The sequence below is a fragment of the Teleopsis dalmanni genome, chromosome 2 (genome assembly GCF_002237135.1).
Source record: "Teleopsis dalmanni isolate 2A chromosome 2, ASM223713v2, whole genome shotgun sequence".
In the NCBI taxonomy this organism is placed as follows: Eukaryota; Metazoa; Arthropoda; class Insecta; order Diptera; family Diopsidae; genus Teleopsis; species Teleopsis dalmanni.
Genome location: NC_051847.1, coordinates 83,353,623 through 83,368,508, shown reverse-complemented (window position 1 = coordinate 83,368,508; position 14,886 = coordinate 83,353,623). Strand labels below are relative to the sequence as shown.

General features: G+C 28.7%; 2 protein-coding genes across 3 annotated transcripts in view; both read left to right on the top strand.

The window, feature by feature from the left end:
* Positions 1-14,886, top strand: part of LOC119678136 (potassium voltage-gated channel subfamily KQT member 1) — a 250,014-nt gene that overhangs the window by 59,497 nt on the left and 175,631 nt on the right. The gene's annotated exons all lie outside the window — the stretch shown is intronic.
* On the top strand, positions 11,093-13,759 carry LOC119678138 (tubulin-specific chaperone cofactor E-like protein). 2 transcript variants are annotated; one of them, XM_038089821.1, is made up of 2 exons: positions 11,093-11,232; positions 11,928-13,759. In XM_038089821.1, the coding sequence occupies exon 2, from the start codon at positions 12,126-12,128 to the stop codon at positions 13,698-13,700; it is 1,575 nt and encodes a 524-aa protein (XP_037945749.1). In that variant the 5' UTR covers positions 11,093-11,232; positions 11,928-12,125; the 3' UTR covers positions 13,701-13,759. The 2 variants fall into 2 exon arrangements, with proteins under 2 accessions (XP_037945749.1, XP_037945750.1); XM_038089822.1 differs by having other exon boundaries at positions 11,281-13,759.

Below are 14,886 nucleotides of genomic sequence, written 5' to 3'. Positions count from 1 at the left end.
TTTTTGGAAATATTTCTTGTATTTATTAATTCGTAAATAATTTTTTGAGACTGCAAATACCAAGGACCAAATTTAAAGCTGTGTCAGTATTTTTTCCAAGTGATCCAACCAAAGCCGTTTTTTCTTTTTTTGTTTATTTGAAGAGCAGGACGAGTATAAGGACAGACGATTGTATCCAAAACCGACAATAAAAAGATTAGACTGAGAGATAGAACAATAAACAAGAGAAAAGACAAGTAAATTACTTAACTTCGAATTTCTAAATTACCTTAGTGGAGCAAAGATCAGGTAAAGGAAGAGTATGAACATTGTTTATATTACAACACAATTAACTAACATTCTTAGCCACGTATTTCAAAATTCTTGTGAATAACATAGAAAATGTGCTGAGTTTTCTACATTCTCAAGAGTGCATTAACATATCAGAATAGTACTGTATCATGTGATGACCCTAATCAGTATCTTGAGTTCCTTTTTCTTTAGTAGTTAGAGAAATTTCGCTAGATTCCGGTGGGGTTCTTACTCAAAATAGTTGGATACTTTATAAGTATATTTCGTGTTATGTTCTTTTGCGAACAGCACTGATGAAGCACTCATTGACTCAACAAAGGACTACTATTGAGCTGACGCCGAGAATTGATACTCGTTCCACTAGTGTATTTAATTGACTATGCAATCGACCAATTCATTTTTTACGAGTCCGCAGCGACTGAAAACTCATATAGCAAAGGATATATTATGTTTTGCAACACTGTATATATTCATCGTCTCCCTAATTATTTATGAAGAACTGAGATGTGAGTATTTATATTATCTGAACCCTCATTTATCATAGAAGCAAACAAAAAAAATTTTTATTATACATAGAACTACAGTAACACTGACACCCAATATTGTTTCTCATCCCATAAGTGTCTCAGTAGAGCCCTTATGAACTATGGAATCAGTCAATTCATTTTCTACGACATGTAGTGACCCGAAACCTCTACTCTATTTTTCATAAACAATTATTAATGCGCTAATGTCATAGAAGTTAACAAAAAAATTTTTTTCTATAAAATAATTTCGTAAATCTTATAATATTTTCATTCAAAGTCTGAATCAGTGTTGTGATATTAGGAGGCAAACTGTGACATTTATTGCGACTTTACGGTTTTAATTTTTGACAATAGCAGATGAATTGGATAATACACACTTCTGCACCTATTTAGTCTTTACCTATTTTAATTTATGAACCTTTTCGTTTCAAATATTTTGTGACCTTTAATTAAAAGTGAAATGAAAACTCGATTAAAACTTAAAAATGTGACCTTTTAAATTTATTGACATTAAAGAGATTAGCTGTGTTCACTCGTGTGCACAAATGATTTGTTCGTTTTTAGTTTATTCTCTTAGGTTCAGATTTTATGAGCTACTGTATCTGAACATTCTTTTAGATGTTCAAATCTTATGAGTCCCTGTATGTGTGCTACATTTAAGGACATTTTGGTATAACTCTTATAGCTTTATATCAGTATGTATTTAACCAGAATGTTAGTAGATTTAATGCACTCATAAAATATAAATGCGTTATTATTTCAGTGAATTTAATGATTAGTTTATTACCTTTATATACATTCAGAAAACTGCAGCAGATAATTGAATTTGAATAAAGAATTCTAGTTTATAAAAACACTGAATGTTTAAATATTATATGAAGCTATTTTATTGTTATAGCTTCTACCAGGAATATTTAAGTTTTCTGTTTACTTTATTTATTCTGGCATTGATTGTTTCTAATAACAGCACAACACACAAAATAAACAGTGGCGTCTGTTATAAAGGGAACTTAAATATATCCTCTTCTAAAATTATTTGGACTATTTTACACTAGTAACTTGTTTAATGCATTCTGATAAACTAGTCTGCACCCAATGGCTTTGGCATTCTAAATTGCTTTTTACACTAAATTTATCAAATAAAATATATAGATATATATATAGACAACTTTCACAAACAGCTTATATTCAAGTTTACTAAATAATACACTACCAAAAATGGTTTTTTTTAATATAATAGTTTTATATACCTTATGTATAAGGTATGGTCGATATTTGTACCAAATTTGATATGTAATAGCAACATTTAAAGATTTGATAAAAAAGTTGGATGGAAATCAAAAAATTTTGATTTTTCTTCGAAATTTATTAACACTCATAGGAATCGTCGAACAAAGCTATTAACGCCATATTAATTGCGTTTTCGATTGGTAAATATGGTTTCAATCTAGATTTACTCTCGATCCGTCCAATTTTGCTGTCCAATCCAACATTTTCAGAGAAATCCAATATTTTTTTGTCATATTAATATATATACATATATCGTATAAAATCACAGTTTATCTGACAAATCATATAAAACAGCTGTTAATTTAAGAGTAATCTTGCTACTCTGGCAAAATATCTAGAGTGCTATAAATTAATCTCGAGTGTTATACATTTTGCCCCAGATTTACCAATGGAAAATAAAATTACACTAAGGCCGTGTGCGAGTTCGAATAAATTGAGGTAAAGTAAATTGAAATTTCGTAGAGGTTTGTTGTGCTGTACTTATCTAAATATCTATTTATTTATTGCACTTATTTTTATTTTTTGGTTTAAAATTTTCAAATTTATTAAACATTTTATAAAATTTTTACAATGGTAAAACCTAATTTTTATCTAATTTACCCTACTCGAAACTTTCAATTTACCATCAACTTTAAAAGAGAATCATGATTGAAAAAATTTCCACACGCTTTTCAGTATTGCCCGCTGTCTTAAAAAGGATCACGGGACCTGACAACAACTGATTATCAGGATTGCCGTTTAGTTTTCAAAACCCTCTTCTAACTAAGTCTCTGTTTAGGTCACTGAAAATAAAACCTGACACTGTATAACAAACCCTATCACCTTCGCTTATTTTTTGCGAAATTCAAGGCACATTTTTAAGTACTTTAATACCCATATACCCATATAGCAATGAAGGCCATACAATCCTTTTAGATCGTTTTTTTGTTTTTTTGTCATGTAATGCCATTTTCGAAAAAGAGGCTAAATGTTAGTTGTAAAAATAAATTGACTAGCTTACAACTAAGACAACTTAAGTCGCAATGCTTTTATAATTTTAAATATCTAATTGCAAAAGTCACATGCCTTTTTTATACTTTAAATGGCTTTCATTTATTGGTTTTGCTATGCACTGAAACCAACTGACAGTCCTTGGCTCCATGAAGAGTGTTCCTAGCTCAGCTATGAAGTTAGAATTTTAATTGCACACAGAATGCCATTGTAAAACTAAAAATTTTTTATGCCTTTTCTGACAAGTTTTTATTGTTACAAATTAGTAAAATTATTACTTTTTATTGTTTTTGTTGAAAATATGAACTACTTTGAGCAATCACAAGCTGTCATGGCCATTCTGCACCAGCACTAGACACAATTGCTCGATAACTCATACGTCAAGTCTGACAGAAATTTTAAAATACACATCAGAAATATTTTGAGGCGAACTGGCGGATGATTGATTTACAATTAGAAGTGCGATTATCGAAAATCTGCTACAAATTGATGATGATTTTATTTTCAACTGATTTGAGTCGTTTTGAAATTGAAATTGAATTCATTGACTTAGAAAAAAAATCATTTCAGCAATAAATTATAAAAATCGAATTAATCTAAATATAAATTTTAAATTAATGTTTTTTTTTTGGTTTTTTAAAACACTTAATATTTTTAAGTTAATTAATTTTTTGTCTATCATTTATTTTTATTAGAATTTATTATACAATATACAGTCAAACTTCCATAACTCGAACTTCTATAACTCGAATTTTCTATATCTCTTCCATAACTCGAACTTCTATAACTCGAATTTCGTTATAACTCGAATAAAAATATTGTCATGTGCCAATAGGAATGTGGCAAATTGCATTGCATAAGTCGAATTTTTGTTTTAAGTATAAATGCATTTTGGTGTTAGGGGAAGTCCCTCTTTTTAAACTAAATATTTAATTTTTTTTTCTTAAGTTGCTCTTTGTGCAAATGCCAGTCACTGACAGCGTGGTTTAAAGTAAATAAAATAACTTACAATGCTACTCCTAACGATTATATTGAGCTTGAAAATGAAATTTGTACATCAAGCTTTCCTACAGATTACCATATTATTGAGCATTATAACTCTGAGATTAGTAGGTCCGATTCTAAAAACAACGGAAAGTAATGATGAGGTGGATGTAATTGTTCATTAGCCTTTCAAGAATGTAATAGAAGACTCATTCAAAATTCAGAATTTTTATTTACAAACGAATGATACTCCAACTAATAGAGTTTGAATAAATTGGTATATCTTTTTGCTGAAAATAAGACTGAAAACAAAATTAAAATCCCAAACCCTAAGTTCTTAATGTTTAACTTCACTATAACTCCTGTGCTTTATTTGATTTTAAGTAAATAAATATCTTAAAATGTAATTCTGGTTTCTTTTAAAAATAAAAAAATTCTTTAATTGAAAGTTTTCATAAGTCGAACCTTTTCTTTGCAAAATAATACTTCGAGTTATAGAAGTTTGACTGTATATAATTCTATATAAAAGATATTGAAGGTTTAAATTGAATATTGTTGCCTATGGTTAAATTAATATTTACTGCAATCATCTAATATCTAATGTTTATTTCAATTGTTCTTATTCTCATTACAACATTTTAGTACCACGATTATTATCAAATTCCTATGGGAATTTTTTTAGTTTGTTTATATAAGCTCATGTTTTATGATAAACAATATAAATTGTGGAATATTTCAGAATATATATTACAGAATGTATATTACAGAACTATTTCCGTACTTAGTTTCAAGTAAACCGTAATTGTTCAATGGGGAATACTAAACAATTAATTAGATGATATAAAACCGTCTGGTACAAACTAATAGAGCACATATAATGGAACTCTAAAGTTTTTTCTTATTTTAAATTGTTTCTGTGATTAACATAGTTAGCTTCATAAATCGATATACAATTAAGCCAAGTGTACATCCCTTGGGAAAAATGTTATTCTCAATTAGACCGCAAAGTGTTAGATACAGCTATGTATCTCAAATTTATAAACGAAAATTGAAAATACTAAGTAAACACCTGTGCCTGAATTTAGCATTAATAGTTCAACTGAATTCAATTACTACTATAATGCTGATTTAATTATAATTCTATTAACGTTGGCATAATACGAGTCATATCTTCTACAATATGAGTTTTAATTGTAATCAAAAAAAATTTAGTTATATAAAAATATAATTTTAAGTTGTGAATTTATGAATAATTTTATTATACAGATACTTAGATTTTGCTCTAAAGTACTTAAATACCAGTCAATTATGAAAACTTATCAAATTATATTCAATATAAAAAACCGATAATACAACATCAATAAACTTTATGAAAATGAAAAAACTAGAAGCTTTAAAGAACTATACGTTATTATAAAAAATAAGAAGTATTTTTAAATACTCAAAATATAATACAAAAATATTAGATGATATTAAAATACAAACTTCCATAAATCGAAGTACCATTTTGCAAATAAAAAAGGTACAACTTATGAATAGACTTATGAATAGAGTGCAACTTACAACTGTTGCACTCTATTTAGTTCGAGTTATAGAAAATTCGAGTCATATGAGTTCAAGTTATGCAAGTTTGACTCTATATCCACGGTTTTTTCTCACTATATGGTGTTGATACCCATATATCATTTTTTATGCATCCGGAAGAAGGCGAAAGCCTATGCACTGATTAATTCCAGCGTGCCACGGAATATAAGTACCCGACTCACACTAACGAAACCTCTCCACCTCATTCCAAGAGACCATAATTCAAGACTTCCACCTATTAACACCTACCTCCAAACTCGTGTTTGAAAGTTGACATTACAGACCATGCTTTTTGTCAGAGCAGTTATGTAGTTCGACACTCCTCTAACATTTTTATTGCAGAGTTCTTATTGTCATTAGTTTTGTACCTATTGTACCTCAAAAACTATTCTATAGTAATAATATCGGTATGCTTAAAACTGCTAATTGCTAAAATAAAATTTTTCATGTAAGAATTCAAATACATTATGTTTTGAAATTGGGAGAGGTTCAGTAACATTATACTAGTAAATTTATATAGTGAGTTACAATTACCTGCAATGAAGAATTATTATGTTCTCGTTATTTCAAATATAAAAAAACAATTACACATTACAATTCCTTTCAAAATTAATAGAAAGTTTTAATTCCACACTATAATTATTTGTAATTAGTAATGAAAGGGTAATTAAGCTACAAAAGTAAACAACAGTTCACAGCTATATTTATGATAAGTTCTACCTTATAAATATAATATATTGGAAAATCAAAAAAATTTTGGTTTTGCAAGTAATTGAAGAAGAATTGATTATAAGGAGATCAAATGTTTGTTCATCTCATATTAATTTTTTAATAAAACAATTTTTCTTTATACCTTACAAATACTGCATTATCATATGCAGTATTAAAACCGTTGTTCATCCAGTTTAATAAGCTGCATGCTGGTGGGAATATGTGATAAATTAGATCTGTCAAGATCTTTGTAAAATGGTGAAGAAAACGTCGAAAAACGTTTCACTTACCGACAAAAATCATTTAATTCTTAAGTTGCATATATGTAGATAATTCAATTAAACTGCATGTAAATCTAGACAGATAAGGTTTTCATATCAATTTTACTTAGCAGAACTTATAACACTCTTTCTAAATAATTTATTCAAATAATTTTTTTGTTTTTATTAGGAGATTGCATTTGGTTTTTATTAGTTTCTTGTAAAATTAAAAAAATTCTGTAGTTAGACCTCGAAAACTGAATCCTCTGCAACACTCTCTTTCTAGCGCAAAATTAAACTCGAAAACGACTATGACAACCAAGAACGTAAGGTTTCAAAGGTAAGACACCATTATTCTTTATTAAAATTGAAAAATGGTAGAAAATTATTGAGAAATATTGGAAAAGATTTTAATTTTCACTAAAAACGTTAATACTTTTTCAAACTAATTAATAACATAAATGATAAAAATTAATTAATTTGTATATTATTATTATTATTGGCTAAGAAAATGAGAAGAAAAATTAATTTTGTTCTGTGATAAGAAATCTATTTGGTATAAATAGAAAAGAGCTTAAATAATAGGGAACTGTTTAAATCCGAAATATTCTTTCAATTTTTAATCAAGTTAATTTTTGGGCTAACATTTAATTAGTTCTAATTATTTAGAAAACAAATGCAATTGATAAAACCTGAAATAAAATAAATAAATTACAATAGTATTGTAATTTGATTTCGTTCCCTAATGTCACTGTCAACTTCCTTTAATGTAGGAATACATATCTAATCCAATTGGTACGTGAGCAAAATATTCAATGGTGGAGGCATGTATACATAAATCTTTCTTAATTTCGTTACTTGCTAGCAGTGAATAAGTAAATAAAATAAGAATAAAATTTATTAATATGTTTTATTATCTTAAAAAAACAAATTTTTTTATTTAAAATACATTTTTTTATTTATTATGAATTTTATTATTGAAAATGAATTTTATTATTGAAAATGAATTTTATTATTGAAAATAAATTTTATTATTTAAAATAAATTTATTTATTTAAAATAAACTTTTATGTAGACTCCAATCAAACGTTTTAATTGTTTATATCAATAAAACTTTTCTTTGTTAATATTATCTCTATATCTACTCGCACTTCGGCAGCACGTCAATAATAATTTATGCGTATAAAAATACAGTACGCATAAAAAAATGAACTCTTTTTTTATATGAAAATGATTACCACGAATTTATGCTCATCTTTGCTTGCACCCCACATTCATACTCGAATACAACAAAACCATTGCGAATTAAACCACAAATAAACAAACATAATTAAATGAATTGAATGTCAGTGTAGACACCAAATCCGACATGAGATACAAAGTGTGCAATTAATTTGTAATAATGAGCTGAGCACAATGTTTGATAAATTCTCTCCTTAATTAAGTGCGCGAACTTACTATAAACAAAAAACAACACTCATAAAACAAAAACAACAAGAAAAACTTGAAACATGAAATGAAATGAAAAAAAAAACAAAAACAAATATTCCCATACGTTCAGCTGCTAAACGCCAAACAGTGATAATTGCAAAGAGTGAGCTTTTGGTGCTTAATGACAAAAACAGCTGTCGAAAGCTGTAAAGTGCAAAACAAGGCATAAAACAGAATTTCAATAAAATACAAAGCAAAAGAATCACAACAAAATGTAATAACACGGAGCTTCATTGAAAATAAAAACAACACGACAAAAAAAAAATTAAATACAATTTACTGCACAATGTGCAGAGTGGATGTTTGATTTACTCATTCCATTAGAGAACTCTCGCTCGCACTCTTCTAACTAACGAAAGAAATACATTTCTGTTTGATTTTTGTTACTGTATGGAGAAGACAAAACAAAAAAAAAAATTAACAAATACGTAACATTTTAACGAGTATAATTCCAATCACAGAAACTGCACATTTATTTTATAAATTAAATACAAACACAATTATCTACGTGCTTTTTGCTTTTTCTACAATATTACTAATAAATAATTACAAAACCAATCTTTTGTTATTGTAATTGTTTCTTTTAAAGTTACTATTAATGCTTTTTTCTCTGTGTGCTTTGACCGTTTGACTTTGTTGCAAATCATACTGGTTTTTTCGTTAAAAGGTAAACGACATGGGCGACTTCAAAAATGACGGTTAAAAAATTTTAGCGCCCAATTAGTGTTCAATTTACTTCACACGTAGAGTTTTAACTCTATATACATATATACATAAGCCGTGTGCGAGTTCGAGTAAATTGTGGTAAAGTAAATTGAAATTTCGTTGTGTTTTACACTGCATTTATGTAAATATTTATATATTTACTTATTGCACTTATATATTATTTTTGCTTAAAAGTTGACAAATTTAGTTATTAAACATCTTATAAAATTTCTACAATGGCAACACCTAATTTACCTAATTTTACCTAACCTAACTTACTAATAATTTACCTAACCCTACTTGAAATTCTGGTAAATACCAACATTCACTGCCATACCGACATAATTTACTATTTCCCTCAATTTACCATCAATTTATTCGAACTCGTATACGGAATATATCTCTATAGATATATTCATTTTTATGAATAAAATAATCTTAAAAATTAAATTTAATAAAAATTTCATAACAAAATCTCTACTTGTTTAATGACTATATGGTAGTTACTATCTAAATGATATAAAAAAAGTCTTATATAAATATTAAAAAAAATATAAGATTATTTTTAACAATGTTATATATTGCAAGAAAAAATACTTTATATACATATACTGATCATAAAATAAATTTAATTGTTGTGTTTTTTTCTTTAAATTAATATAAAAGCTTCAAATATTATATATATATTTTTTTTTTCTTGCGTATATTACACATTATGTAGAACATGTTTCATATATACCATTCATAATATAATTATAATTATTGTTTTCTTTTGTATTCTGTTTTTTTTTAAATAATAATAATAATAAAAATATGTTTTAATTAAATATCAAAAATATTTAGATTTTATTTTGTAATACCTCAACCTCAATAAAATAGAATTTTTTCTATATAAATTTTAAATGTGTTCCTTCAATATTATATATGCTTACTTCTTCCTACGTCATACATGAAAACGTTTTGATAGTCCATTTAGCGTCGAGAATATTAAAGCCAGCTGCTTTTCAACTAAAAGTATTATTTTTTGGCACAGCTCACATTCAATAGTTTTAATAACGTATAATATGCATTTATTGCGTCTCTGAATTATTTAAATATTGCTCAAATTTGCAAATGTATACTTTAAATGCAAGTTGTGATGTCAGCATTAAGAATATTGAAAATATTATTAATTTTTCAATAAACAATAAAATTTATTTTTTCGAATAAGCTTAATGTACTACAACCATGTGATATATACACAATACACCGTTTGTAGATTGCACTGTTTTATAAATGGTATCTTTATCACCGAACCTATAGCAAATCTAAACAATTTGCGATAAAAGGACTTCATTATATATTCTTCACAGCATTATCTGCTTTCCGTCCGATTTAGATATGATTAATTCAACGCAAATGTGAGAGTTTATGCAGATAGCTCCAATGTGCAGGTATAACTTCTTGTGATGATTCCTTTTATAATTCTTAGCTCATGTTTATTATGGCTTAAAACACAACTTTAACTTTTTTTAATTATGGCTTAAATTTACACAACTTTTGGTTAAAGAACGGGGATGTTCTATTCAACGTTTTATAATCATTTCTCAACTTTTTGGTGAGAAGTTGGAAGTTCAATGTACTAAAATGGTGTCACTTTTTATTGTTATAAAGATATCATTTTAATATTGTCTCAAAATAGGTAGATAGCGCTATAAAATGGCATAATATAACCATTAAAAGGTCACGCCTTAAATAAGTTTAATGTTAAGCTCAAGCCCGATTTGGCTAACCTTACGTAACCTAACTGTAGCAATGATGACAAAAGGCTTACAGGAAACTTATAGGAAAAAAAATAATTAAGCATTTTCTCAGTAAATTTCTGATTCTGACATTTAGAAGAAATATGTTTTTAAGGAAATACCTTTTTGACAGTTTGTCAAACTGTTCATTGGTAGGGATGCAAGATCTTTTCATTTTTCTAAATTCGACGGGATGAATATAGTTTCAACATTTTGTATTTTAAGGTTTCTTGTGAGAAATGTGATAACAAAATGTCGAAAAATCATTAATTGAGGTCAGCGGAAAGTTATTTGTTGACCTGTTAGTTTAATCCACCAACCCACCAATCAATCAACCATATATCATAACATTAAGTTATCTTAACTTAGGAGCCATGTTACTAAACTGTTCTGTCATTATATATGTGTTTATAAAACATGTGACTAAAATATCTATCAAAGCTGTCTAGTTTATAGCGTCAAAATAATTTCTTTTACATGTAAAATTCAAAGTTTTTTGATGTGCTATTTTAGTAAAAAATGATTCAGGTGCATTTATTAATACACAAGTATTCGAAAACGAAATTCTAAATTTTCTAAAGGTCAAATTCTGTCGTTACACAGACCTAGATATGCTGTGTAAGTCTATATTTCATTCACGATTTCGTAACGTCAATTTATTTTCAGCTTCAAGGTCGTTGTCTAATGTGTGCTATTCAAATCGTTGATTTCAGTCGATCTACTGGCGATGCGATCATTAAATATAATTGAATTGTTTTACAAAAATACTATATAGATGTGAAAAATAAACGGCCGTACTATATGTAAAAGAAAGGCCCAAGTTCTTAAAATCTCAAAAAATAATATCAAATAAACAATATATAAACAAATTTTCCATTATCACTTTAGCACTACTCATACAACAATTATTTGTTCGCATCTTCTATACTTTGAATATTTTGCTTTCTCTTTTGAAAACCGCCCCTGTGCGCATGACTCGACCTACACAAAAAGCCAGAATACACACCACTGAATCAACGTGTTCTCGCTCTTCGGTTAGTTGAGTGCATGGTTACGTTGAGCGAACACTAACAAATCAGCCAAAGCAGCTAAAGCAGCCACTAGTAGGCCAAGCGTAATTGATGTCGGAGTTAATTTTTCTTTGTTGAATTGTAAAATTTCAAAATAATTTTAGTGCGCAATTAAAAAAACAGAACAAAAACATATTTACACTATATATTTGCGTTGTTTTAAATATATTTAATGAAATTTAACTTTTATTTACAAATTTGCTACAATATTACCACTGGGACCTTCAATTCCAATTTGTGAAGCAAGAATCGATAAAGAAGAAAAGCAAAGACCCAAAGCCAAAACGAAAATAATAACAAAGGCGACAGAAACTGAAAGAAACTGAAAGTTTGTAAAATAACCTTAGAAAAATAATAAAAATTAAATTGTGTTTATTACAAATATTACGAAAATTACGAAAATTATAAAAGCAAAGTGCAGTTTGTTTAATTAATGCGACGATGCCATCCTTGCTGGAAGCATTAGAAAAGAAGTACTGGGCACCAGACAATGATTTCAATGAGAAAGCCATAAGCTCTTCCAATGCTGATGCACAAGGAGCTGCAGCGGCTGAAGAACGACTCATATCCATTTTCATACCCAGACAATCGCCCCTAATGTGTGTACCCGAACTGCTGGTTTTGAATGATTGCGACATCGACTGTGCTGGCGATTTCGAAAGTATTAAGGAAAAGTGTCAACGAGTGCGCGAATTGGATTTAGCACAGAATAAATTACAAGATTGGCAGGAAGTCTTCCACATAGTGAAACACATGCCTCGCATTGAATTTTTAAATTTAAGTAAAAACCACTTAGTGGGACCCATATCAGAGCTGCACGCTCCAACAATTTCAAATCTGCGTAGTATTGTGCTGAATTGCACTTATTTGGATTGGAATTGCGTGGATGTGCTATTAGAAAATTCACCTAAATTAGAGGAATTGCATTTAAGCTTAAATAACTATAAAGAGGTGCTCATAGATACAAACACAAACGAAGCAGCTACAGCTACAGCTACACCAACAGCTCACGATCGGGAGCACAATATCACGGAGAACAACGACAACGACAACATCAACGACATTAGCCAACAAGCTTGTAATGCGAACGAGTGTTGTTGTTGTTGTTGTCTCGCGGATACAACGAATACGCAGCAGCAAACTGAAGCGTCAAAGGCTAGTGAAGATTGCAAGTATTTAAGGAAAACATCCGCACATAAAGCACTAAAGACGCTACATTTTACTGGTAACCCCATTGAGTGCTGGCACGAAATATGTCGTCTGGGACGTGTATTTCCATACTTAGAGAACTTAGTCTTAGCTGACTGTCCTATTAAAGCGATTTATGCGCACGAAGGTGACAATCAAACAGGTGCTGAGGATACAACCCAAACCGATGAGCAGGAAAATGACTGCCCTTACAAATACTTTCCAAATCTTGTGCTACTTAATTTAAGTTCTGCCAATATAAATACCTGGGACGATATTGATAAGTTAGCGAAGTTTCCAAAACTAGAAAATTTACGAGTTAAAAATTGGCCCCTATGGGAACGGCTGGAATGTACAGAACATGAACGCCGACAACTATTAATAGCACGTCTTCCTAATGTAAGTCTCCTGAATGGCGGTGGCGTTATTACCGCAGATGAACGTGAAGATGCAGAACGTGCATTTATACGACACTACACAGATAAACCAGTAAGTGAAAGACCTAAACGGTATGAGGAACTTTTAACCAAGCATGGCAAACTAGATCCACTTGTTAACATTAACTTAAAGCCTGATAAACACGTTAAGGTGCTAATCATTTATAATGATACTACTCAACCGCGACTAGTAGATATTAATCGTACTGTTGCCGATTTGAAGGTGAGCTTAGAGAAAGTGGTGGGCCTACCGGCGAACAAAATGCGTTTATATTATCAAGACCAAGACTACAAAGAATTCGGACCAGAGCTTATGAAATACCCTAACAAACTACTGTACAGCTATAATTTACAGGCTGGTGATGAAATCATCGTCGATGAAAAAAAATAATTTCAAGTGATTATACAATTTATTTGTAAATACGAACGTAGCGTTAAATATTGTAAATTGAGATCTTTGTTTAAATTTTCAATAATTGATTTTTATTTTAGTTGTAGTAAAATTGTATATACAATAGTATACATATATATATATATAAATTAATGACCGATCTAAGTGATATATACGTAAAATTATACTTCAAAAATGCGCAATAAAATTTTATGAAAATTAATTAAATTTTTTTGTCTTCATAAAATAAAAATTTTATATAGAAATGTATGAAGCGGCACGGGTACTTAGTGAAGGATGGGTGAATTCAGTAATGACGCATAGTGGTGCGATGTATCGAAGGAAATTAAATGGATTATTTAGGAGCATCGGAGCCAATCTATTGTGTTTTGTGTTAGTAGTGACTAAGCCTTATACCAGTAACACTATTTTTTCATATACCTATATTGCCAAATTACTGTTTTTTAACCCAAATTATTTTAAATCTTACACTGTTTCATAATATTTTAAAATTTTATATTTTCTTTTATTAAACTGGTTTGCGGATTTAAATTTGGTCGTCTGTTATTGATGAGATCAAGAAACTGTAATAAGCATTTCCAGACGAAAACAGAAAAACAAAACCATATGATTTGAAAGACAATACAGCCAAAGAAAAATGATTAGTACAAATCAATATAAAGTAATATCATTTAAACCAATGTATAGACTGAATACAAAGCAATTCCATTTAAACAAATATGTAGAGGGTGAGTAATAACCAAAAAGTGAATGGGAATGTTATTTATTTTCATACATATGTTAAGCCTTTAGTTCTAGGATTTTTCCTATTCAAGGAGTGCTTGAAATTTAAGAAGGAAAATGGAACTTATTTCTATACATATGTGAACTCGCTAATTCATTTATTTTTTTTGGTTTGAAAACATTATTTAAAGTAACTCAGTAATATTTAAAAAAGTTTATATATCAAGAATATAAAAATCATAATGGTTTTGCAAAACATTATGTGACATATTTTCAATGGTTTAAATGGAAAATATCACACCGGTTTAATTTTAGTTGCTAAGGTTTCTTGAGAACTATAGGACATAATAATTGGATTTTATGCAATTATTTAAGAATGGAACATATGATTTCAATGATTACTGAAACTACACACCAGTTTAATTTTAATAATTGAATAAAA